The 26,283-nt window shown below is 42.0% G+C and overlaps 1 protein-coding gene across 2 annotated transcripts in view; it reads left to right on the forward strand.

Moving 5' to 3' along the window:
• The window catches only part of UNC5D (unc-5 netrin receptor D), a 405,072-nt gene that overhangs the window by 279,856 nt on the left and 98,933 nt on the right, over nt 1–26,283 (forward strand). Inside the window, exons 5-8 of one of the 2 annotated variants that reach the window (XM_081890876.1) lie at nt 4,446–4,626; nt 8,125–8,292; nt 13,199–13,363; nt 26,198–26,230. In XM_081890876.1, the coding sequence (XP_081747002.1) occupies nt 4,446–4,626; nt 8,125–8,292; nt 13,199–13,363; nt 26,198–26,230 (547 nt within the window). The remainder of the gene's footprint in view (nt 1–4,445; nt 4,627–8,124; nt 8,293–13,198; nt 13,364–26,197; nt 26,231–26,283) is intronic. The other variant, XM_081890877.1, reaches the window with a different exon arrangement.

The following is a 26,283-nucleotide window of genomic DNA, read 5'->3' on the forward strand; positions in this document are numbered from 1 at the left end:
CTAATTCAGAATGCAGCAGTTAGCTGGTGACTGGGAGCGGCCGCCAAGACCACATAACACTGGTTTTGAAAGACCTACATTTGCTCCCAGTGTGTTTCTGAGCACAATTCAAAGTGTTGGTGCTGGCCTTTAAAGCCCTAAACGGCCTCAGTCCTGAAGGAGCGTCTCCACCCTCATCATTCTGCCCGGACAATGAGGTTCAGTGCCAAGGGCCTTCTGGCAGTTCTCTTGCTACGAAAAGCCAAGTTACAGGGAACCAGGCAGAGGGCCTTCTTGGTAGTGGCACCTTCTCTGTGGAATGCCCTTCCACCAGATGTCAAAGAGAAAAACAACTACCAGACTTTTAGAAGACATCTGAAGGCAGCCCTGTTTAGGGATGCGTTTAATGTTCAACAGACTATTGTATTTTAATATTTTTTCTGGAAGCTGCCCAGAGTGGCTGGGGAAACCCAGCCAGATGGGTGGGGTATAAATAAAATATAATGATTATGATTTTATTATTATATTATCAACAACAACAACAACACCCATTACAAACAGCCGTTTGCAGGAGTCATGACTGTTAAAAATGCTATGATGCTGCTTTAAATGTTTAGTGTGGATGGGGCCAAAGGCAACAAATGTCAGGCTGAAGAGGTGCATCATCAGCATATGGCAGAAATTATTTAAGGTGCCAAGTGCACCACTGTGGGGATGGAAGTCCACAATTTAGGGGCTGCCATAATGCCCTCTCCAAGGCTGGCATTCCCTGAACTGAGGGTGGTGGAACTACCAAGAAGGTTCTCTCGGCCAACACCCAAGAGGGATACTAAGGGAAGAAGGACTGGCCCTGTCTTCCTAAGTGCAATGATCTCTAAGTTGCTCTCTGCAGTGTGGTGTCAGGCTGCTGCCAGCAACTCCTGGCCGATTGCCCAGGAACGTACAAAGACAAGGAAATGTTTCTTACCATCCACTTTTTATTCAGTATTTACAGAGAGAGGCTATAGAACCCAGCCTCTTGGATAATAGCACTGTCCTGCATGAATCTCCCACTTCCTCATTCATCTCCCCCACTTCCTCATTCGTCATTCTCATCACCTCTTTTACAGGTGCTGCTAAGTGCCTTCTGTCTGAGCTCTTTGCTCTCTTTCAAGGCTCGCCGGGTTCTGAGAGAGGGAGGTCTGGAATGCTTTCTGAAGACAGTGTCCATCAGCTGTTGCCCCCTTGGTGCTTCCTCCTCCTCTCTCATTATTTCCCAACTTTCCCCCTCACCTTCCTCTGCACTGTGACCTCCCTCAAACCCCTGTTGTAAACCTAAACTGACTTCCTCTTCCTCCTCCCTGGAAGGGTCAAGCTGGGGAGGCAGTCTCCACCATTCCTCCTCTACCCAGTCCCTGACATGTGGAGACAAGATGGAAAATACCCCATCTTTCTTATGTGACCTTTCTTATGTGGTTCATGAGTTTCTGCCAGAGAGAGTGAAAAAAGCCAGAGGTTGTGGTGGTGAAGGAAAACAGACATTAGCTAAGAAGACCCGGGACTACAACTCCCATCAGCCTATGCCAAATGGTCAGTGATCAGGGATGATGGGATCTGTAATCCACCAACATCTGGAGAGCCTCATTATTGCCTGGTGACTTTGGGCGAAACCCAAGGACCATGCAATTCACTCATGGCTTGTTAGCTGGTATGCCGTTGTGCATAAATATAATGTAACACTGCCTCATCATTGCAAATTCCTTGCTGTTTGTTTCCCCCTTCCATTCCCCCCCCCCGACAGTGTCATCTTGCAGAGATGTGAGGAGTGCAGGGTAAGTCTGCTTTTGCTCCTTCTGTCCCTAGCTAACCAACGTGACGGATGGCATTGCAAAAAGAGCCTGCTGCTTGGCATGGAGTCTAATTGGCTGTGATGGTCGGTGGCCGCAGATTTGTTTATAAACTAGAAAATCTACAAATTGCCAACCATCTGCACAGAACAGTGTGCTAATGAAGGCCTGTAGCCTGCAGATCCATAAGCTGATTACCTGCACGTTACAAGCCCTTCTTCTCCTGGTTTCCAGCTGAGGTTATCTGTCTGAGTTTGAGGCATGGAAATAAATTGTTACTTCACTGCCTTTTGCTCATTCTTGTGGATCTGCAGAAAGACCTGCCACTGAACCTGGATCCTGAGCCCTCTCATATTTTGATGGAGACAGCTGATTCTGCCTTGAAATTTACCTGCTCTGCAATGCCAATTAGCTCTGTGTGGTTTAGTTTAAGCAGCTTTGTGCCAGCTCCAGAGTGAAATATTATTTTGTCAGTGTTTCCGGGAATTCATATGTATATGAGATCCACAGCTTGTTGCTTCTGAAAGATGTACATGAAATATTAGGAAGCTTGAGGCTTCTTTCTGCTTCAAGTCTAGAGAGAGGCTGGGGAGTCCTTCACCACAACTCTCTTCTAAGAGGCTGGCTTAGTTTGCATGTAATACTAAGTCATAGTTTACTGCAGGGATAGGGCAGCAGTGGCCCACCAGATATTGATGGACTTTAACTTCCATCATCCATGACCATGGTCATGATGGTGGGGATTGCTAGGAGCTGGAGTCAAATAACACCTGGGAAGACTACAGGTTCCTCATCCCAGGTTTATCATTATGAAGACAAACCTAAATGAGCCTCAGGCTTGTGTCATGCATGGCAGTGAGAAGGAGGCAACCTGAAGCTTCTGCTTCCAGTTTAGGTTGTGTTTGGCATGCCATTTCAATCATAAACTGCAGTGGACGCTTGAAACAAGCCGGCTTCATGAACCCTCATTTGAACTTGGCTTGCTTCCACTAACAGTAGTTAAAATCAATCACAGTTTGACTGCTTTGGGGTAAGATGGCAAGCTGTGGTTAATCAGAAAAGGATGCAAAAACTGTCAGACTCCTTGCAGTCAAGCTGGAGGAAGTGGGTGAATATGAGAGCCTAAAGACTGGTTTAGCATTATGGCCATCTCAGCGCATTCTTTCAGTTTTATTAGGGAGGAAGGAACATAAGAAGGGTTTGCTTCTCTTGCTCTGAAGATATCCCACATTTGTTTGTGATCTCCATCGTTCAGCAGGCCATTGGTTGTTTGTGACTCAAGAAATCCCATGGTACCATTTTTTTTTTAATGCTTATCATACTCTTCCTTCAATGATCTTGGGACTGCCAACACAGCTTATCCTCACAATAAATATGTGAAGTAGTTGAGAGAAAGTGAGCATAATTGCCAAATGAGGGTAGAATATTAATTGGTTAATATCATTCCTCTAGATTTTGACTAAATTTGTTTAATGCGGATATGCATCCTCTCCTTTTTGTCCACCTTTGATTACTCAGTTCGTTTCTGCTTCTGTATGTTTGCATATGTCTGATTTTCTTGTTGCAATCTATTGGTAACATTCATGCTTCACAATTTTAGATAACTTCTGAAATAAAAAGTAAGGCGTATTCACATACGTGCAAAAAATGCAGCGGTTAGAACTCAAATATCACCAAATAACCATTTTGTCAGTTCCAGGATTTTGCAACAAGGCATTCCCACTTTCCTTACCCTGTGCACCCCCTAAATATGTTCTAGGGGGTTCCCCAACCTGTTCTAACAGATTGGGGGAAATGTACAAGGGGTGATGGGGGAAAGTCCCATTGTGCAAGTAGAAATTCTGGACCTAATGGGACACATTAATTGGATATCACCCAATGTGTGAAAAGGCCCTTAAGGACAGTTGTGGATTATTTTTTTCATTTAAGAACAGTACTTCTATATGTTATCAAAGGTGCATTGAGCATAACATCTTCTTTTCCATAATGTCTAACTAGATTTTTCCAGGAAGTCCATAAGCAGGTCATGAAGGTAGCAGGTCTGAGCTGCTGTTGCCTCCTCAGTGGATGTGAAATGCTGTAACTTGTTTGAACTGATATTCATTGGCATGGTGTCTCTGAACATGGAAGTTCCATACAGCCATCATTGCTGACCGGGCCAAGCCCACCATTAGGCAAAGTGTAATAATTTCCTCAGGCAGCAGATGCTAAGAGGCGGTGGAGATAGCCCTCCTCAGCTCTCAAATGCTGCAGGGCAGAGCTATGTGTGCCATATAGTCTGCCCTGTATCAGCATAACTACTTTGTTGCCCTCAAGTCTGCTAGCTTATTCCAGGTGGCTTCTGTATGTGGAATGGAGGGCTGCCATCTTTGCACTTTGCCTCAGGTAGCAAAATGTCTTGTCCCAATACTGATCACTGTTGTGCATGAATTTGTCTAACCCCCTTGCAAATTGTAGCAGTAAATTTTATACAATGAACATATGATATGGAAACATGCTTTCCTCTGTCTGCCCTGATTGTACTGCCAATCAGTTTCAGTAAGTGACTAATGTTATCCATCATCTTCAGTTCTGGAGAGGTGGGATATAAATAAAGTAAATCCATCCCATTAATCCACCCTTCATGTTTCATCTCTCCAGGTGGAATGGCTGAAGAATGAAGAACCTGTTGATGCTGAGCAGGATGAGAACATTGACACCCGAGCAGATCACAACCTGATCATCCGCCAAGCGCGCCTCTCTGATTCTGGGAACTACACATGTATGGCAGCCAACATAGTTGCCAAGAGAAGAAGCCTGTCTGCCACTGTTGTGGTGTACGGTCAGTGGGTGTGAAATGCTATAACTTCTTAGCTTGCAAATGCTAACCTGTTGATTGGTATTGTGCACAGCCCTGTCATCTTCAGATGAAAGGCAGTATACAAATTTTATTAAGAAATAATAATAATAACACTATCATCAAGTATAAGCATTATTTCTAGGGCTTGGGCTTGGCATAACTAGTGGGTTCTACGCAGATAAGAAGACTTATCAGATTGTTTGACACTTTTACTTGTCTCTCTGTGTGTTTTCTCTTCACAGACACACAAGTAAACAAAAGCATCAGACAATGCGATTGATCTACGTGCAGCATTTAGGAGAAACAAAACAAAACAAAAAGTAAATGGATTCAAGATAGGAAGAAATGCTTAGACGTCCCTTCTGAACTCAGTTTGTGAATGGGAAGGAATTCATTTTAGCTGCATTTGTTTCATTATTCTATTGATCATGAAATGAATGTATGTTCCTCCTTCACAAGGCTGAAGCAGAGTTTAGAAGGTGCTTCTACTGTACATGTGAAAAGGGACTCCTTGGATCGAGATTGCTTTGTATTTTTGGATTCCACCCCCCCTCCCCCAAATACTTATCTGTGATTAATGATTAGTAGAAAACCCCTCCTTAGCTATTCTAAAAATATAATTTGGACCAGGAAATTGTGATATGCATTTTAATTAGTGAATAGAATAAACAGTTAACAGCAAGATCAGTTTAAAAGCCATTAAAGAAAAGCTTTTAAACCCCATTGTTTGATTGGCAGTCCCAGAAATTCACGAGAATACTTGGGAGCACACCTCCTTGACAACTTAACACCTATTTCACTAAAAAGCCATTACAAACTGGCAAGGTCCAATATATAGTGTTAACTGAATATGTGAAATAACTAATTACCGAACTGACTTGGCGACAATGTTCACTACAGTGCTTAAAAAGTGTCAATTAGAAAGGAACTAGTTCTATTTCAAGTTCATGCATTCCAAAAAGGAACTCATTCCTATTAAAGTTCATACTTTTACAAAACAAACTGTTTCGGTCTGAGTTCATCTGGATGATTTCTTTTTAATTCATACGAAGTTTATCCTCTGCAAAAAAACCTTTTTATAAATCAGCATTCAGAATGTTACAAGCTGTTGTGCTGAAATATTGGGTTCAAAAGCAGAACATAGGACACACAACTAAGACATTTTTAAGACTGAATATCATCTAGTGAAGCTTTCCCCATAATTGTGTTTCCATAACAGAAAAGAATTACCCTGTTTAATGTGTGCCAGTCACACAGTTCTAAAATACACTGCTCCTGTTGGAGGAGAACAAATCTTTTCACCAAGAAATATGTGGGAAGTGCCTCACATTGCTTCCTTCTGATTGCTTAGCAGCAGTGATTAAATGACTAAGCATCCTTAGCAATAGCAATGTCTCCATATCTTCCCATTAAGCTTTAGGAAATTGTCTCCACATTTTGCTTTCTAACTTTTTTTCTAGATCTCTGATTGAAGCACTTTTTAAAAAGAAAAGTATGGGAGCTATTTTAAGATGTAGGTCAGAGACTTTTCAACTAGCTCAGTAAACTTCTTTGGACTGAGCTACTTCATTCCAAGTGCTGAATCATTGTGTGTCTTTGGTTGTGGTTGGGTTTTTGTTTTTTTTTGAAGGATGGCATTCACTATGAAATAAAAGGGGGAAAGAAAAGAAAAAGGAAGTGTGGGGGTCTTAAAACCCCCCACAAACAACTGCAACACTGACCACAAACTGGCAACTAAGTTCAAAGAGAACAGATGGCGAGTCGTTCTTGGCCCATGGACAGCCTCAGTTCTTAAGGGGGTGTTTTATGGCAAAAATAAAATGGATTTTGTGGCAAGTTAAAAATAAACAATTTTATTATGGCATAATCTTTTATAGAGTATATTCCACTTCATTAGATTTAAGCCATTTTATCCAGGTGTGTGTTCAGATAGACACATGGGGTTTTTTTGTGGGGGGGGGTAGTAAAAGTGGGTTCAGGGGGAAATGAAATGCAGAAAAGTACAGTGATAATTACATACTTAACAACGCTGATTCCCTAAACAGTTTTCAATGTCACAGGCAACTATTTTATGAATAACCACTGTTAAGTATGTAATTATCACTGTCTGTACATTTTCTGCATTACATTTCCCCTTAACCTCACTTCACAATCTGCCAAGTGTATATATACACCTAAAATTCAGGATAACACTTCATGCTACTGATGAAATGGACCATAGTCCATGAAAATTAATACAATAGTAAATTAGTTCACCTTTAAGGTGCCAGAAGACTCTTTGTGCTGCATCCAATGCAAGTTCTACTCAGAGTAGACACACCGAAGTTAATAAAGATGGCCAACTGTTTGCTCAATCTCCCTCCTCTGGATTTTCCTAGACAAAACTGATCTTAATTTATATGTTATTGCTGTTAGTCACCTTGGAGGGCCATTTGGTGGAAAGAGGAGAAAGAAATGTAACAAATAAGGAAATACTAAAAAAGAATTACCCAGGGCCCCATTTGCAATATTCATTTAAAGCAGAGGGAGGGTGGCAGAGATAGGAGCATAGGAAATTGCCTTATGCCAAGTCAGACTGGCAGTGACTCTCCACGGTTTCAGACGGGGGTCTCTCCCAGACCTACCTGAAGATGCTGGGGACTGAATTTCTTCATGCAAAGCCGATGGTTCAGCATCTAGATGTTGCCACATGGAGAAGATTCTGTCTACCCAGGCAGACCATTGGTCCATGTAGCTCAGTCTTGTCTGCCCTGACTGGCAATTACTCTCTAAGGTTTTGGACAGGGGACTTTCATGTGGCACTCAAAAGATTACCCTCAAGGTAATGTGGCCCTTGGTGGGAGGGGAAATTCCTCCCGCCATGGGTCGGTCAAAATAAAATTGTGCATCTATGGTTCCTTGTAACAGCTCTTTCTCTATAGGAGAGCTTGTTATTCATACTTAGTATGGACCCCTAATGTTGCTTTTCAAACAGCCATATCTGAACTGGAAGAGAAAGTTTCCTGCCTCTTTTGTGCTTGGCTGCCTTTGTTCTCTTTAAAGTGCAGAATTATATTTCATTAAGTCAGATAGATGCCTAGACAACCTCCGTTCATTATTATTTTTTTGCCTTTTGGGGAATCTGATTGTGCCTTAAGTGGAATGTGTTTGGAGAGAATTAGGGTGGTAGCCTCTCCTTTCTCAAAAACCATCTCCCTGTCATCCTCAGCACCTCCTGGCATATGAGTCTGCCTCCTTCAAACATGACCACACATTGACACCAAGTTCTTTAGATAATTGCATCCCAGTGTTATTTAGGCAGCAGTGTCTACAACTGAGCTTTGGAATTTAACATGCAGGAACTTTTTTTTCTTTTTTTCCTTTTAAAAAGAGAGCTTGAGAATGGAAGGGCATGAAATGAAGGTTTGTTCTTTTCAAATGTTAATGTGATCTCCGTCTCCTCCCTACTCCCCCATCTCCCTATATGTGTTCTGGTTGCAGTGAATGGAGGCTGGTCTTCATGGACAGAGTGGTCCAACTGCAACGTACGATGTGGCAGAGGATGGCAGAAGAGGTCACGGACCTGTACAAACCCAGCTCCTCTCAACGGAGGTGCTTTCTGCGAAGGAATGTCTGTGCAGAAAATTACCTGCACTTCACTGTGTCCTGGTGAGAGAGATGGTATTTCTTACTATTTATTTAGAGTAATAAAGGCTAAAAGGCTCCTGGGGTGACTTGTTGTTGTTTAGTTGTTTAGTAATGTTCGACTCTTCGTGACCCCATGGACCAGAGCACGCCAGGCACCCCTGTCTTCCACTGCCTCCCGCAGTTTAGTCAAACTCATGCTGATAGCTTCGAGAACACTATCCAACCATCTTGTCCTCTGTCTTCCCCTTCTCCTTGTGTCCTCCATCTTTCCCAACATCAGGGTCTTTTCCAGGGAGTCTTCTCTTCTCATGAGGTGGCCAAAGTATTGGAGTTTCAGCTTCACAATCTGTCCTTCCAGTGAGCCTGGGGTGACTTACGTACAGTCAAAGAAAGACAGTCCCTACATGCAGGCTTACAATCTAAGCACACACACCACACAAGGCAAAAGGGACTGGGAGGGAAGAGGAAAATCAGAATCCAGACACAGGCACCAGTTTCTAAACAGTTGTTCTTCTAATGACCACCTGGCACTGTTCAGAGGCAGGAAGTGCCTAATGGAACTAAGCCTCTGGCAGAGCTGGAGACATGAGCCCTGGGTCTTAACTCTCCCACTGAGGCAGCCTGGTGGAATGGCTGCCCCAGGTAACAGTTGAGGCGAGAGGAGGCTGGGGAGAGGAGGCCTTGTGGAGCAGAGCCAATGGGGTGAGGTCTGGCAGGCCTACATTTAAATGGTTCACAGGCCCAGTAAACTGTAGTAGAAAGATGATCTTGGAAAACTGCTACAAGGTGATACAAGGAAACTCAGTTAGGGGGGAGTTGAGGAAGTCAGTTAACAATGGAATTTAAAATGAACTTTAGAAGGAATATGTGTTCTTATTTTTGTTTTTTCTTTCTTTCTTGTAGTATTGTAATGTGTTTTCTTTTGTATGTTTTATATGTTATATCTGTTAAAACCAATGAAATTTTTGGAAAAATAATAATAATAAATGGTTCACAGGCCCATGGTTGAAGTTGGGGAGATGGGGCTGTTATCCTCCTGAGCTCCTCCTGAGGGCAGGGATGCAAAATAAATTCAGTTCATTTTACATTCTCATGCAGACATACCTAAGGACACAGTTTCCGAAACAATGCATGAAATGAAATACGCTGTCCTTGGAAATTCACACTTTTTCTTTTTTCTTTTTGGTGATTTTTTTTTTTTTTTACAATCAACTAGTTTATATAAAAATTTGTTAGGGGAAAGTGTGCATTTTGATGCATATCTGTGAAGAAACACTCACACAAAATGCTTGGAAAATGTGTTTATTGGTGAAAACTGCAAACAAAGGTGTGTATTATTAGTTCACACTAAAATGCTGATGAATTTTCATGAGGATTAAACAAAAATCACAAATGTTTTCCTTTTTAAAAAAACATGTTAGCCTACAATCCATTACATGATATACCAGGGAGTGTGGCCAATGGTCATCTATGTCATCTATGTGTTTTCCTGTATGCTTGAGGTTTCCACCACCACCCAAAAAAATGAAAATTTACCAATATGCACTGTCCAGTTTTAAAAATGCATGCATACTTTCTTTAGGTTTCATTATCCAAAACTCATTGAACACTGCGGGTGTCTGTTTCATATCTACGGGCTTTAAATTGGAATTTATTGAATCTAGCATTTCTTTTGAACTGCTTCTGTTAACATGCATAATTGGGACACGGGTAACATGAAAAAGAGCTGAACAGGGAGTTGCAAAGACTGTAAGACAGGAAGTGAGCTGTTCTAAGCCAGTTGTTAGACATATTGATCCTGAATATCTTGTGGGTATTAGCAAGAGAACTGCAAGGCTAGCTGTCATGTTTCAGGCACATGTCAGATTATCTCAACCCCTAGAGCTGATTGGACCTTGGATTTTTGAACTGCTATTCCCTTCACTCTAAGGGACTATTTGGACCTAATGCCAACCATGCTTTGGTCAAGTTTGAAAAACCTCATGTTGGGCTGGGTGGAGTCACTTTTCTTGTTTTCTAGCAAGTGGGTCACTGTTGACTAGGCAGGAGAAGAGGTTGGTGCAGTGCAAATGCAGAAGCAGGATTGGCTCCACAGGCATGTTTGCACTGCTCCAACCTCTCCTTCCTGGTTAGCAATGGCAACCCACTTGCCAATAAGATAGCACAGTAGGTCTGCCCTATCCTGTGACCCACTTTGGGGCTTGAGTAGAGCAATTATGGACCCCAATACATCAGCTTGTTCGACTTGGCCTTTCTGTTGAAATAAACATTTTGATATGTTTTGCATTCCAAATTGCTTTTCCTTCTGCATCATGTGAGATGGGACATCATGTGATCGCAGATTTCTCTAGTGGTTAATGATGAAAGCAAATGATGTAAAATTGGTCAACTATGAACCCTTTCCTATGATTCCAAATAAGTCTGAAAACGAGTCTCCAGCTGTCAGTATTCCTCCCAAGATCTTTTTTGCTTCTGCTTCTTTCCTCCTTCTTTTTTTGCTTCAGGCAATCTTTCTCTCCCTCTCAAAAACATTGTAGCTGCAGCCCAAATGAATGGGGGAAAATAGCACAGAAATTTGGGGAAGAGATACAACCTAAAAGAAGCCATTTAGGCTTCTCTTTGATAGCAGATAAATTTTAGCACGTGTAATCTTGTACAGCAGTTTTGAGCTTTAAATTCAACTTCACTAGTTTTTTTGTGAGGTTCCCCCCCCAACAAAAAGATTTTATTCACCTTTTTTGCATGGTGTAATTGAGGTCTAGTATATAACACAAACAGATGGACCATTCAGCTTTATGTGTTCAGTTAATAGTTACATATAAACCTTCTGTGCACATACAAAGCTAGATGTCAGGGAGAAGAGTTCTAGCCTGCTGTTGTCCCTGACATTCTAGTTTTCTGTGGTTAGGGGATTATTCTACAGCAAAGCATTCAAACATAGGTTTTACTCCTGTAAGCTGAAATGTTGCAGCTCAGGGATAGTTATAAACACCTGCTGTGTTGCTGTAGTATAGCTTCCATACTCCATGATCAGGCATAGGAAAACTCGGCCCTCCAGATGTTTTTTTTTGGACTGCAACTCCCATCATCCCTAGCTAACAGGACTAGTGGTCAGGGATGATGGGAATTATAGTCTCAAAACATCTGGAGGGCCGAGTTTGCCTATGCCTGTCCTTGATCACAGACCATACTGGCTGGGATTTATGGGATTCCACAACATCTGAAAAACAGCATGTTGGTTACCCCTAAACTAGAATATAGATTCCATGCTGCCAACAAGATACTGAGGTGAACAATGGTTTGTTCAAAAATGTAAGCTTTTGAACTTTCATTCTCTGCATCTTACTTGGGGATGAGGAGTTGGGGAGCAGGAGCATGTAAGCCTGAGGGACACTGCAGCTTATGCATGATCTAAAACAAGGTTTATGTATTCAGATTACAGATAGGTAGCCGTGTTGGTCTGCCATAGTCAAAACAAAAAAAATTCCTTCCAGTAGCAACTTAAAGACCAACTAAGTTAGTTCTTGGTATGAGCTTTCGTGTGCATGCACACTTCTGTGTATCTGAAGAAGTGTGCATGCACACGAAAGCTCATACCAAGAACTAACTTAGTTGGTCTTTAAGGTGCTACTGGAAGGAATTTTTTTTTTTGTATTCAGATTAGTTATACCTATTTAGGCTTAGTTATGCTAAGACATTGGGATACTGGATTGTGTTAAATTAAATTTTACTCAAAGTCTGTTGATCTCAATGGTCCTCCTGAGGACACACACAGAATATATAACCATGAGTCACTGGACAGGAGGACCTATACATCACTGCTGGACTACACCTCCCATGATCCTTGACCATTGGCTATGGCTGATTGGCTCTGGAATCCATCAAGAACTAGAGGGCTAAAGTTCTTCACCATTGGATTAAGGGTTTGTCTTGATAACTGTGTGGGAGAAGTTGAATTCCAAGAAGTGTTTGAAGGCATTGCATGTGTGTTTTAAGAGGGAGCTCTAGATATAAGGAGCAGAAAGTTTGCAGGTGATCTATGGTTGGCTGAACATTACGGAGATAAAATAAATCAGATTGCAGGCTAGATCAGGGCTGGTGACTCTGCATCACTCCAGATGATAGTGGACCAACTCCCATCAGCCCCAGCAAGCATGGCCACTGCAGGGATTATGGGAGTTGGGGCAAACAACATCTGGAGATCCACAGGTTTCTCAGATCTGGGTTTGATGGATCAGGGAATCACAGAGTTCAAAATGACCTCAAGTATCATCTAGTCCAACTCCTTGGTGATGCAAAATATTCACTACTACAACATCCCTGATAGGTAACCATCCAACCTCTGCTTTTAAAACAAAACAAAACAAACAAAAAAAGCAAGCATATAATGGAGTGTGTACCACCTTCCAATGGAAGGGAAAATTGGGATAAATTTGAGAAATGATGGGGTAAGGATTTCATCTATCTTGCCTACATGGGAGTTCACCTATACAGTGGTACCTCGCAAGACGAAATTAATTCGTTCTGCGAGTTTTTTCATCTTGCGAATTTTTCGTCTTGCGAAACACGGATTCCAACCCAAAATCCAAAACCCCCCAAAAAAGTTTTTAAAGTTTAACTTACCAAATGGCTGCAAAAGAAGTTTTGGAAAAGCTTCAAAAATCACCAAAGTCTTCAAAAACCTCAAAAAAGGCTCAAAAAAGGAAACAAACTTGCAAGACGTTTCCGTCTTGCGAAGCAAGCCCATAGGGAAATTCGTCTTGTGAAGCAACTCAAAAAACGAAGAACTCTTTCATCTTGCGAGTTTTTCGTCTTACAAGGCATTTGTCTTGCGAGGTACCACTGTATTACCAAAGTGCCCCAAACGAGTTTTGGATCAAACAATCTGCCATTTAAAGCAACAGTTAATTCCTTCTTTTCTGTTTAGTGGATGGCGGCTGGGAGGTGTGGAGTGAATGGTCGGTCTGCAGTCCCGAGTGTGAGCACATGAGGATCCGGGAATGCAGTGCTCCACCTCCACGGAATGGTGGGAAATTCTGTGAAGGTCCAAGCCAAGAGTCAGAGAACTGCACCGAAGGACTTTGCATTCAAGGTAAATAGCTTTCATGGGAAGTCAAAGTTTTTCCCCTCCCTTTCTGTCCCTTAAATTAAGACTCACAGCCAAGTCTATGATTCATGTTTCAGACTGGAGAGAGTTGTCTGCAGTGAAATCAGTCGACAAAGGAGCCTCTGTGCGTGTGTGTTCATAGCTTTGAAATTCATTCTGCCGATGTCTTTTGCTTGGAGCTCAAATCCTTTGAAGTCCATAGAAAGGGTTATATTGGCTGGAAGGGAAGTTTTGGATTCCTCCTGTGGTGAATAATTTATCAATGATTACTTGGGATGGTCCAACATGTATCAGTTGCTCAGAAACAGATGGTGTCAAAGGAAGGTCGCACAGAGTGAAAGATACGTCCTTCTGTTCTTTGTATGTCCAGATTAGCAGTGAACCTACAGACTCCTCTTTTGATTTTGGAATGGAGATGTTTGAAGAATTTGATCTTTGCAAATTCCTATGTGAATCAACTTGATCCACATCTCTCAAACTAATTTGCAGATTAGAATTTTGAGTGGTGTCTCTCTCCCCTAGCCTTAAATATGGATCGATGCAGAAATTGAATAAAAAGAAATGTACAAGTGGCATGGATCAGAAACAGAGAACTATTTCCTAAAACGGATTGAATATCAATACAAAGGGATGTTAGTAATTGCCAGTGTCAAACTCTGCCTTCCCCCATCACCATTTTGCAGTTGGTGGGCCTCAGTCCTCTGAAGTGAGACCTAGAGATAGAAAGTTTGAGAACTGTAGACAATACTGAACTAGATGGACCAATGGTCTTACTTGGTTATAAGGCAGAATTCTGTTTCTGTTTGGGGGTTAGCTGAAGGCACTGCTCAGGCATTCACATACCCCATGCAGTTCTAGACATAGGGAAACATAAATTAATTCTTATTGAAATAATTGGAAAAGAGATCTAGGACAGGAGATACCAACTGCTAGCTGGAATTGGATCTGGTAAAATGTCCCTCAACAAACAATTAACTGAGTGGGGAGGCAGAACCAGAGGTGACGGCAACTGAACAGAAGCCCAAACACGTTTGCAATCCTGACATCCCCGCAAGGTGAGTGAGTCTTGTGGCTGAGCCATGCTATACCGCATCTTTTAAAACTTGGCAGGCAGCGTTTGGGAAACTTGTTGGGACGTCTTCGTTGCTTTTGTCCTACTCTGAGCATCTTGAGCAGATGTACCATGACTCTTGAGCCTCGTATCTGCAGCTGCGCCTGCACAGTTACTTGCCTGACTGAGGATTTCTTACTTGCTTGTAATCAAGAGCCTCCATCCACCTGTCAATCACCTGCTGTTATCATTCTGCCACTTCACGACTTCAAAGGGCCTCACTGTAATCGCTGATCAGCTGATCAGACAGAGCAAGCCTCCTTGAAGTTTGTTTGCAGATGGCAGTTCGGATTCAGACCATGCCTGCAAACTGACATTTTCCCTCTGAAGACTGGCAAAGCTGACAGCAAGGCCCCTTAAGCTGCACTAGCAGGTTCCTGATGCGGAACTTGCTGGTGCAGCCAATCCCAGTGGGCCTGGCTGTCAGCGCTGATCAGCTCTTGTCAGTGAGCCCCACTTGCAAAGGAACCATCAGGAGCTCACTTTAAGTGCCTGATGGTTCCGTTGGAATCACACGCTTATCTGCCGTGTGCCTGACATCACATGTGAAGTCAGGTGTGGGGTAAGTGCATGTGGTTTTGAGAAAACGGCTTTGCAGGCTAAGTTGGAACTCATACCAGGCCTAAATAGGCCTGCAGAGCAGAGGTTACTAAACCCTTGCAAGCAATGATTGTTCTTGTAGAGCGAGACTCCTTGGTGTACAGACCTGTGAACATCTATTGAGTTCCGTTCCTATGAATCCATCAGGCTGTTTCCTGCTTGAATGTCTTGCTGTGCAAGAAATGAACTCTTTGCTATGGCTACTCATTAGGTAAACCCCTGTATTTCTATGTGTATTTTTGCACTATGCATGTTAGCTCAAATGCATCACAGAGTCATAGAGGTGGAAGAGACCTCAAAGGTCATCTCATCCACCTGCTGGTGCTGGAAATCCACTGCTACTACACACCTTAAAGATAGCCACCCAGCCTGTTTAGGAAACAAGAGTCTATCACCTTTTATCTGTTCCACTGTTAAAGCAGTTCATTCCACCAGGAGGTTTCTTCCTAATGTTGACTCAAAATCCCCTTTCTTGGAAATTAAAACTCAGTGGTTTGTGTCCTTTCCTCTGGAGCAAAAGAAAACAAAAATTGATCCATCACTTAGGTGGCAGCCTTTCAGATATTTGAAGATGGCCATCATATTGTCTCTTCCCTGGGGCAAACATGCCCAACTCCTTCAACCATTCCTCATAGGACTTGGTCTCCTTCCCAATCTTCCTCTGGACACATTCCATTTGGCCTAGTTTCCTTGCTGAGTAAAAGCTACTTGCTGCTTGTAGGATGAAAGACCAAAAAAACTATGGCCACCCATAAACCAAATACTTGCTCACAGCTGGACAGAACAACCACAGCAAATGCTGCCACCGAGAACCTCACTTTTCATTTAAGCGGTATAATGCTTGGATCCATACCTGTTAATATTTTACAGTTCTGGAAAAACCATGTTTTTGTGACAGAGTAACTCAGATTCTGATTCCTTGCATTTATCTTGCACAAATTGTTCTGCATTTGCTGGTCCTGATGAGGAACCCAGTGTCAGGCAGGCTGCTGAAGCTTCTGGAAGTTCATTTTCATGTCTTTCCTCACAGCCCTAGTCCTAGACCAGATGGTGCCCTAGCCAGGAAGGTGGAATGCTTTTCAGCCTGAGGGCTACATTTCCTCATGGGAAATCTTCAGGGGCATGAAATCCAATGGAAATGGAAAAAGAAGTGGAAATTACCAATGTTCATTTATTCATCCCATGTCCAGAACAGAAATCAATTCCGACTGGCGTTCATTGTTGTTTTCAGTCTGCAAATGATATGTAATCAATGGCATTTTGTCCGTCATTTGAACTGCATTTCCTTTGCATTGAAATTAAAGGTGTGGAAACTATTACATTGTTAATTAACTTTAACTTGTGTAAATTGCATGAAATAATGGGACAGTGAGACAAATTAGGTAGTATTTGGTGGCAGCTGAACTGCAGTAAAGTGTCCAAAGTGAAAGAAACTAAAATGCAAAAAGAGGATTGTTGATGGCAACACATCTCACATACTCGAAAACCAACATTCCCCCAGGCTAGTCTCTAAAGTGAGGCCTTTGTGCTTGGGTGCTTTAACTCAGCTCTGCAGCCGATTGAAACTATATTACATAAGGTGATCCTAGGCATTTCCCTTCCTATCTTCTCCCCTATTAGTGTACTGTTTGTTTGGTTACAGGCATCTGCTCCTCATGTAGCCACTAGCTTTAGTGAAAAGCTTGCGTTTAAATCCCATCAGATAGAACAGAAGGTCCTTGAGACAGGGGCAGCTTCAAATGTTGCCTTTTGCTTAAGCTTGTAGAAAACAAAACCTTGACTTTTGTCCAGTTGTGCTGCTAGACACAAGCTCAAATAGCAGATTTCTTTCCAAAAGGATTACTGTTGTATCAAGATCCAAGTTAAGGATGCACTGCTGGGAACATAGCAAAGCAAAAAAATAATAATAAAATGAAATAAAAATTGAAATCTTTGTGCTTTGGAGATCCTGTTGCTAGTCATCCCTCCAAGAGTCAAGGAAATATTTTTTTCCCCTTTTGCCAAGAGACACGAATGTAGAAAGTAGTTGTGTTTATTTCTGACAATGGTAAATGTGAAAAGGATCTAGGGGTCCTAGTAGACCACAAACTTAACATGAGTCAACAGTGCAGTGAGGCAGCTTTGCTCCTACCGGCTTCCTGGTGACTGCGTTTTGAAATAATTGCAGTTTGTTTTGGAAAGCATCAAAAGACCAATACTCTTTGGAGTTGGAACTTTGTCCATCAAGTCTTGAAACTTTTGGCTGGTAAGACCACTGAGTTTATGTCCATGCACCTGAACAAAACTGCCACTCTTCCATTCTGAAACCATGGTAGTGGAATCTGAGCCATTAAGCCTGCATTCATACATACTTGTCATCGTATCCGCTTGCTTCTGGGTTTTGTATTTTTTGAGAGATGTTATCAGCTCTAGCACTCCCCTTCTTGTGAAGGAGAGTGAGCCCTTGCAGGGGAACAGTGGAAAACAAGAATAAAGCTGAGATCAGCACAGGCTCCCCATGTCCAGCCAGTGTTACTGTCCTTTATCTGAACTGGGAATATGCATTTTATCCAGAACACCAATCTACCTCTCTTTGTTCAATCAGAATGAAATATTAAGTGAATATGTTTTCTCAACTATGTGAATTATGGTATATATATTTTTTCTGGAAGTCTATTTTCAGTCTATGTCAGTTTGACATGTGCTTGTTCATTAGTCCACCGTGTCCCCTTTCTGTGTTAATCTGTGATTAAAAGGAAAGCACAGAAATTCATAGGCAAATGCCCATTTTATTCTAAAGTTAGCATTTTGCAATACATTTTGGTATTATTATTTCTTAGCCAAGATGACTCATTAGCCAAGAATGCTCATTTTGGAGAATTGTAGAATGTGAAGGATCAATATTGTGATCCATGCATTAGTCCACAGGTGTGGATCAGACCAGTTTGTACTGGAATTTACAGACATAAAATTTCTCAAGTTCCCATTTCCCTTTACTCCTTTGTGTGTCACACTATATGTATACGTCAAATAATCTTCAGGCTTCCCATGTTTATTTTTGCTTTCTCAGCTGGTAGGAATTGGTGCAATTATCCTGTCTTGGTTCCTTTTCTCCACCTCTCTATCTCCCCTTTCCTTCTTGTTTCAATATGTGACTTTCCAGCTCTGATTTTCCCCATGGGGAATTGTGAAGGAAATGTAGTGCAAAGCTTCAGAAAAGTAATCTCTGAGGCTATTTTTTTGCAGGCACAACTTGCTAACGCTGTTCCTTTCGCGAGGCCAAAAACATATGTGAACCAGTTCTGTCATTCAGAAGCAGAGTTTCTTCCCCAACTTCCTTGTTCAAACTTTGTGTTGGCAGTGCACGGCTGACAGTTGTTCCGGTCTACTCAGAGACTGGACAGGCTTTTGCTACCTGGTCTAATTAAAAGAAGAGGGAGAATGAGAAAGGAGGGGGGAGCAGATAAGGTGGGTTTACTGTTCATTTGGTCACTTTTGGTGGAAAGGTGTCCTTCGGCACCTTTGAGGGTGATGGTCACATGCTGAGGCTGAGGGGCACCTGGACAGGTACAGAGTGCCACTGAGGCTGTCTTGAGTCACCTGAGCAGAGTTATGGAGCTTTGAGAGTAAGGGACTTACGAAGACTTCCCCACCCCACTTTTTGTTAAAATAAATAAACCGTGTAAGTTATAGTGAGAAGGGGCAGGGATGATCTGCAGCTCAGTGGCAGAGTGCCTGTTTTCAGTCACCAGCATCTCTGAGAAGGGCTGGGAGGAATCTAATCTAAAGAGCTTCCAAAGCAACTACTCTATTCTGAAGTTAAAAATGGAAAGCGTAATGCTGGTGGTCAACAAAAGAGGTTTAAAGACTCTCTCAAGGCAATTTTAAAAAAAATGTAATATAAACACCAACAATTGGGAAACAATTGCCTGCGAGTGCTCCAATTGGAGAACAGCCTTTACAAAAAGTGTCATGGGCTTTGAAGACACTCGAACTCAGAATGAAAGGGTGAAACTAAGAGGAAGGCACGCTTGGCAAATACACACCGTGATCAACTCCTGCCTGGAAACCAATGTTTCCACAGTGGAAGGACGTGTGGATCCAGAATTGGCCTCCACAGTCACCTACGGACTCATTGTTAAAACTGTGTTTATGGAAGACTATCTTACTCGGCTACAAGGGATCACAGAAGAAGAAGAAGAAGAAGAAGAAGAAGAAGAAGAAGAAGAAGAAGAAGAAGAAGAAGAAGAAGAAGAAGAAGAAGCAGCAGCAGCAGCTAAAGAGCTGGAATTACTGAGCTAGATGCACCAATGCCCGAACTCAGTACAAGGCAGCTTTCTGTGTTCCTAACTACTGTCCCAAGGAACCCCAAACAGGTTGTAATTTCGTTGTGTTGATTGCTGAGCCTCATCTCTTTCTCTCTGCATCTGGCTGCATTCAACCCCCTGCCCCCAGCAGCACAGCACAGTCCAGTTCATGCTTGTTTGTTTATAACCTACCCCATTCTGCAAGTGTTTTAAGGCTTGATGGGCTGAACTCTGGAACACAACACCAGCAAAGAGAATGGAGTAGTCAACGTGTCCCCCCAGTTTTTGGACTACAGTTTCCTGCATCCTTGATCTTTGCTGCCTAGACACTGGTGGAGGAAGGAGGTGCTGTGGGGAAGGAGGTGCCATTTTTTTTTTCTGGCCCATGTAGGACCAGTCTGGATAGTTGGCCTTGGTGAAGACTTGACGTTTTCATCCCCCAAAAAGTTTTTGCTTTGAGTTCCTACTGAAATGAGACTGCATTTTAATATTGTATTTTAATCTTGTTTTTTAAGTTGTATTTCAATCAATTATTTTATACCTGGTGTTAGCCGCCCTGAGACTGGTCTTGGCTGAGGAGGGCGGGGTATAAATAAAATTTATTATTATTATTATAGCTCCACCCCTGGGTGCACAGCATGTGCGCCACTCCAGATGCCAGAGCAGGAACAGTAGTCCAACAACATCTGGAGGGCACCACCATGTTGGCTCTCCCAACCTAAGAAGTGGGGAAAAAAATATTATTATTATTATTGAAATGGAAAAAAATTCAAAAAAACCCATTGCCCTGCAATTTGTATCAGTCAGTGGGTAGCGTCTTTATAGAACGTTTGAGAAATCTCATTGCAGGTATCTTATTAGAATGTATTTTGCCCCTTTCCTGCTGTGCCCTTAATGATAGAAGTTTGTCCTCAATATGCACAGCAGCTTCCATTCTGACATTTCAATCTTGAAGGGAAGAATTCCTTTCTGGCTTCCTTGGAAGAAGGCGCTTGGGTCAAGCTGGTATGCATACTTGAAATGCAAAGCTACATGTAGAACATGTGTCATCGCTCCCCCCCTCTTCCAGTGCCTCAGTCTTCAAAGCAGATATTGTGTTACCTTTCATTTTGCATCTTTCCAGACACGTTTTCTGTAAATGGGGGGGGAGGGGTTGAGCAGGTGTTCAAACATCAAACAGACAATTACAGCATAAGCATGCATTAAAAGCACAGTGCAGTCTCCCACTGCTTAAGGGAGACCTTGGATACCACATTTCACTGCGTCGAACTGCTAGGCTGGCAGGAGCAGGGACCGAGCAAAGGGAGCTCACCCCGTTGCGGGGATTCGAACCGCCAACCTTCTGATCGGCAAGCCCTAGGATCAGTGGTTTAACCCACAGCACCATCCGCGTCCCTTTACCTTTGCCTTATTCCTCAATAAATAGGCCTATGATTGTTCTGCACCTGGAATAAGATTGTCATCACATCCATAACTACTTCTAAGTAGATATATCAACTAATAGTTGCAGCCACTAACACAGTGGTAACTCTGGTTACAAACACTTCAGGTAACAGACTCCGCTAACCCGGAAGTAGTACCTCGGGTTAAGAACTTTATTTCAGTATGAAAACAGAAATCTAGCAGTGGCGGCACGGCAGCAGTGGGAAGCCCCATTAGTTAAAGTGGTACCTCAGGTTAAGAATGGATTCAGGTTAAGGACAGACCTCCGGAATGAATTAAATTCATAATCAGAGGTACCACTGTACTAGAATTTGGTATGCAAAATTCCAGAAACAATCTTGGTCCCCTCTGTTTCAGAATGGGTGAGAAAAGCACACAAATGTCCCCTGCAAGCCTTCTTCAGGTCTGCACACTAAATTCGAATCAAACACAAGTGAGGATTTGGGGAGAATTGTGCACGTTTTGCTTTCTGATGCTGCTTGCATTGTCCTCCACAAACTGGCAGGTGGATGTCTGAAGTAGGAGAGTTCCTGTACTTATGGAGGATCCTAATACATTTTAGAGTGGCCAGGATTCTGAAATGAGCCTCCCTTTGGAAGATTGCCCTCCAAATAAGCATGGGGAATAAATTTGATTCAATTTGTATTTAAAGGTGAACCTACCTGCTTTGCCCTTCCTGAAATGAACTGGGACATAGCCATCCTTCAAATATCACACATATCCAAAATCTTTGGTGTAGTTTTGCAGCACAAAAAATGCATATATTAGGGTAAAGTATGCATAGGAATGTATATATCAGTGGGAATTGCATGCAAAAAAATTCATTGTATTTGGAGGAAGTATTTTGGGAAAATGTGTATATTAGGCAAAATTGCCTACAAAAGTCTTTATATCAGGATAAATTCCTGCTAAAATGCTGGTGAATTTTTATGAGGATGTTAATTTTAAAAAATTGCAAAGGTGGAAATATGGAAAACTGAAATTAGAAAAATGAGAAACAGAGATACAAAATTTGAGAGTCACCCAACCCTACCTCCAAGTCAAGGAGGGCTATTGGGGAGGGAGATAGAGTAGTATGCTGAGTCCTACACCCCCTTTGTTTTACAATCAATATAAACATCTGAAAAGAACTATTAATGAAGGGGGGGGGCAGGTTGAATACCACATTCCTACTCCTTTTTCTAGAACTGGATTTCCTGTATTATGAATTCTTGCAAGCCAAAGCACATAGATTTACAAATATTGCTCATGAATTTAATTCGCCACAACGATTTAAATTATTTGTTCTGTGGTGATTTTCAAATATTGTGACAACATGCTTCAATGCAAATAGTCCACATTTATACTTAGGCGCTGTTTTCCAATGCTTTAATGAAGACGCACATTTTAAAATCACCCTTCCCACCCACTGCTTCTCTGCTGAAATTCACCCCCTTCTTGAACCTACTTTGCTATATCTTTCTTTTTTAAAAAACAAAAAAAAGCAGCCATCAGGGCTTGCTTCTAACATGTAATTCTTCCTCAAGAGACTGCAAGCTAATTATCTGTAATGCATTATGTATGAGTCTGTGGGCTAGTTTACACCTTGGAGCGGCGGTTAGTGAGTGACAGAAAACCACAAGTGTGAAGCAGAGTGTTCAGTGCAGAGTGCAGGAAACAGCATCTATTTCTATGATGATGTTATCAGAAAAAAAACTCTGGTAGAATGTTGCAGTTGTTTCCACTAAGTATATATTTCTTGCTGGTATTAATCTCTATGTGTGATAACATGAAGTGGAGGCTTAAACCCTTTTATGTACAGTGGTACCTTGGTTCTCATACTTAATCCATTCCGGAAGTCTGTTCCAAAACCAAAGCGTTCCAAAACCAAGGCGGGCTTTCCCATAGAAAGTAATGCAAAATGGATTAATCCGTTCCGGACTTTTAAAAACAACCCCTAAAAGAGCAATTTAACATGAATTTTACTATCTTAGGAGACCACTGATCCACAAAATAAAATCAATAATCAATGTACTGTACTATAAAATAAATAAGTATTGTAGATAATAAAAATATAAAATAAAAATTCTTACCTGCACTGATGATAGTCCTTGTCAATCAGTAGATGAACTGGGTTCCACTCAGCCTCAAAAACAAAAACACAAAATAAATAGCAAAAACAAAAGCGCCAAACTTAATCCGTTCCAGAAGTCCGTTTGACTTCTGAAATGTTCAAAAACCAAGGCGCAGCTTCTGGCTGGTGCAGGCACCCTGGAAACAATAGCCGACAACCGCATCGGACATTTGGCTTCCAAAAAACATTTGAAAACTGGAACACTTACTTCTGGGTTTTTGATGTTTGGGAACCAAGGTGTTTGAGAACCAAGGTACCACTGTATGCCCGAAGTGGTCCATTTCTGTTGCTACACCCAAATCTCTGAACAGCGAGAGACTCCAGGGGTGCCGATGCCTACCCAGGGTTCAGCTTTTTTGGAATGAATGTCATTGACGACTCTGGTTTCTTTAGGATATATGGTTTTATTTGCTCATACATGCAACCTGAGCACAAGATGGAAGGGCTCACAGCAGACCAACAAACTTTGCCTCTCCATTAGACTTTCAGGGCCTTGGATTCAGCCCATAGAGCAAATCACGCCACTCTAGCATCCATCTCCAGCCCAGACTAGCAGAATGACTAGTCCCTTGGCTTGTTATATCCCCACCCCTATGGTGATGTGATACCCAGCGAATTAAGGATGAAGGGGAAGGTCTACTCTCTCCTGAAAGAACATAATTCTCTCAGCTGCCTCTATGACAGACAACCTGACAGGAGGGTACATTTGTGTTGGTTTTTCATTATCTTAAAGTGGTCAATAATGCTACTCAGAAACAAGGTGGGCTTTAGAGGTGTATGTTTGCAGTTTGACCTACTTAGCTGCACACCTGTGGTCTCTTGACTTTTTGTCTAATTAAAAGGGGAGTTACTTTCTGCATGGGGTGCAGGAAGGGATGTGATAGGATAATTGGTTAATTGAAATTGTATTTAATTGGATCAAATGTCTTGTAAGCTGGCTGGTGAAGAGTGATGGCTTGCAGCGTTAGTTTTATTTTTGAAAAACATAAACAAAGAAAAGATATTGTGGACAGCTGTTTATATCTGCGCTCCATTCGCTGCACACAGAATCATAGAATCATAGAGTTGGAAGAGACCACAGGGGCCATCGAGTCCAACCCCCTGCCAAGCAGGAAACACCATCAGAGCACTCCTGACATATGGTTGTCAAGCCTCTGCTTAAAGACCTCCAAAGAAGGAGACTCCACCACACTCCTTGGTAGCAAATTCCACTGTCGAACAGCTCTTACTGTCAGGAAGTTCTTCCTAATGTTTAGGTGGAATCTTCTTTCTTGTAGTTTGGATCCATTGCTCCGTGTCCGCTTCTCTGGAGCAGCAGAAAACAACCTTTCTCCCTCCTCTATGTGACATCCTTTTATATATTTGAACATGGCTATCATATCACCATCACTTCTTCAACACACTCTGTGTTGAAGAAGAAGTTCAGCACTCTGGGCCTGAGGTTCCCCACCCCTGATTTAAATTATAGTAGGCATTCCTAAATTTGCATCTATGCATAAATTAACATGTGCAAATTTAAGCAAATATTTGTCCTATTTATCTGTGTGATGCACTAGCGACCACCATAGACTCTGAACTTGCATAGAAGCCATAGACCCCGGTTCAAAATCCTTGCTTTGCCTGAAATTATTTACACATAACAGGCAAGACAACCTGCATATACTTGTGGCAGGCACACTTCATATAGGAGTGGCAGGTTTCAGAACACGATAGCAGCTTCCAGTGCAGACTTTAAGGCCTTGCATGGATGAATGTCAGTCAGTTTGAATGTGCAGGGATTGTACAATAGCCATGCAGGATTTTTGCAGGCAGCCATATGCTGAACAGAAACTCATAATGTCCACTAACTTGTGTGACTTTAAAAGAGGATTAGACTAATACATGGACGTTAAGGCTGTCTGTGGCTACTAGCCATGATGACTATGTGCTGCCTCCCCTGGCAGTATGCCTGTGAATACCAGTTGCTGGGGATCACAAACAGGGAAATTGCTGTTGCTCTCAGGTCTTACTTTTGGGCTTCCCATGAGCATCTTGTCGGCCAGGATGCTGGAAAAGAGCATTGTATTTGTGGTCTTTTGGAGAACAGGGGTGCCAACTTGAATAAAATATTGTGGGGGCCCAGGTAAGCCCTGCCCCACATAATCAGTCACATGACTCCGCGCACAGACACCATTTGAATGGAAATGCCCATCAATGGGGGAGGGGTTCAGCCCTCAAATATTTTATTGTGGGGGCCAAAGTACCCACAGTCCCTAGGAGTTGGCTTCTGTGTTGAAGAATATTCTAGGGCTCCAAAGAATATCCAGTGGCAAAACAATTTGACATTCATTTATTTATTTTGCATTTTAGTGAGAAACTACCCAATTCCCAGTTTTTGAAACAATATGCGAACTGAAACACAATTATCCTTCAACATTCACACTCCTCCAGATTTTGTGGTGTGGTTCTCCAACCATACAATGTGTATAAGCAAGTGTATATTAGAGGAAAGTGTGTTTTAACTTGTTTTGTGCCTCCTACGGGGAGGTTTTCCCTACTCTCTCCTTTTCTGTACACTTCTCAAGTCATCACCTCTAGGGTCTAGGGTCACTTTAATATCAAGAGCAAATTTGCACCCATTGCTTTTCAGAAACCGTTGTCTGAACACAGTCATTGCTTTTTTCCAGTAGCAGCTAATTTACTGGATTAGATAGACTGCTCTGTTTTCCCTTGCATCTATCATAGAATTAGTAGTATCTGGAAGAGGTGCTCGTGAAAGCTTGGAAATTCTGTTTGTTGGAATAATTCCAATGGAAAAGAATATTTCATTTTACCAGCTAAAGCATCTCCCAAGGCAGAATGCCAGCTTAAATTATATCCTTTCTATTGCACTCTTCTCAGATTCGTCCATACATGTCTGGGGGCAGATAAGGATAGAATCTGCATCCTGTTGAAATCAATGTCACAAATCTTATTGACTGGAATTGCAATTGTCCTTGTGTGTATTTGGACATTTGAGCAGAAGTTTAAAAATTGATAATTACCCTCCTTCCCTCCCCCAAACGCTTTAAGTAGTTTATTTTTAGTACAAAAGAAACAGAAGGGAATTTATATGTCCGGGACAAGGGTGGGGAGAGAGATTACATAAAAATGGTTATTGTCAGCTGCCAAGGAGAAAATATTTCATTTGTAGAGCTGGACAGAAAGTGTTCTAGGAAATGCATTCCTTGTGCATTTATTAAGTGCAACTTTCTCTCTTTCTCTTCTCTCTCACTTCCTCTTTTTAGATAAAAAGCCTCTTCACGAAATAAAACCCCAAAGTAAGTTCATTTCTTCTCATGTAACTTTTTAATATAATATTTATTTGTAAAAA

Source organism: Podarcis melisellensis (assembly GCF_964234715.1).
Source record: "Podarcis melisellensis genome assembly, chromosome: 15".
Classification (NCBI taxonomy): Eukaryota; Metazoa; Chordata; class Lepidosauria; order Squamata; family Lacertidae; genus Podarcis; species Podarcis melisellensis.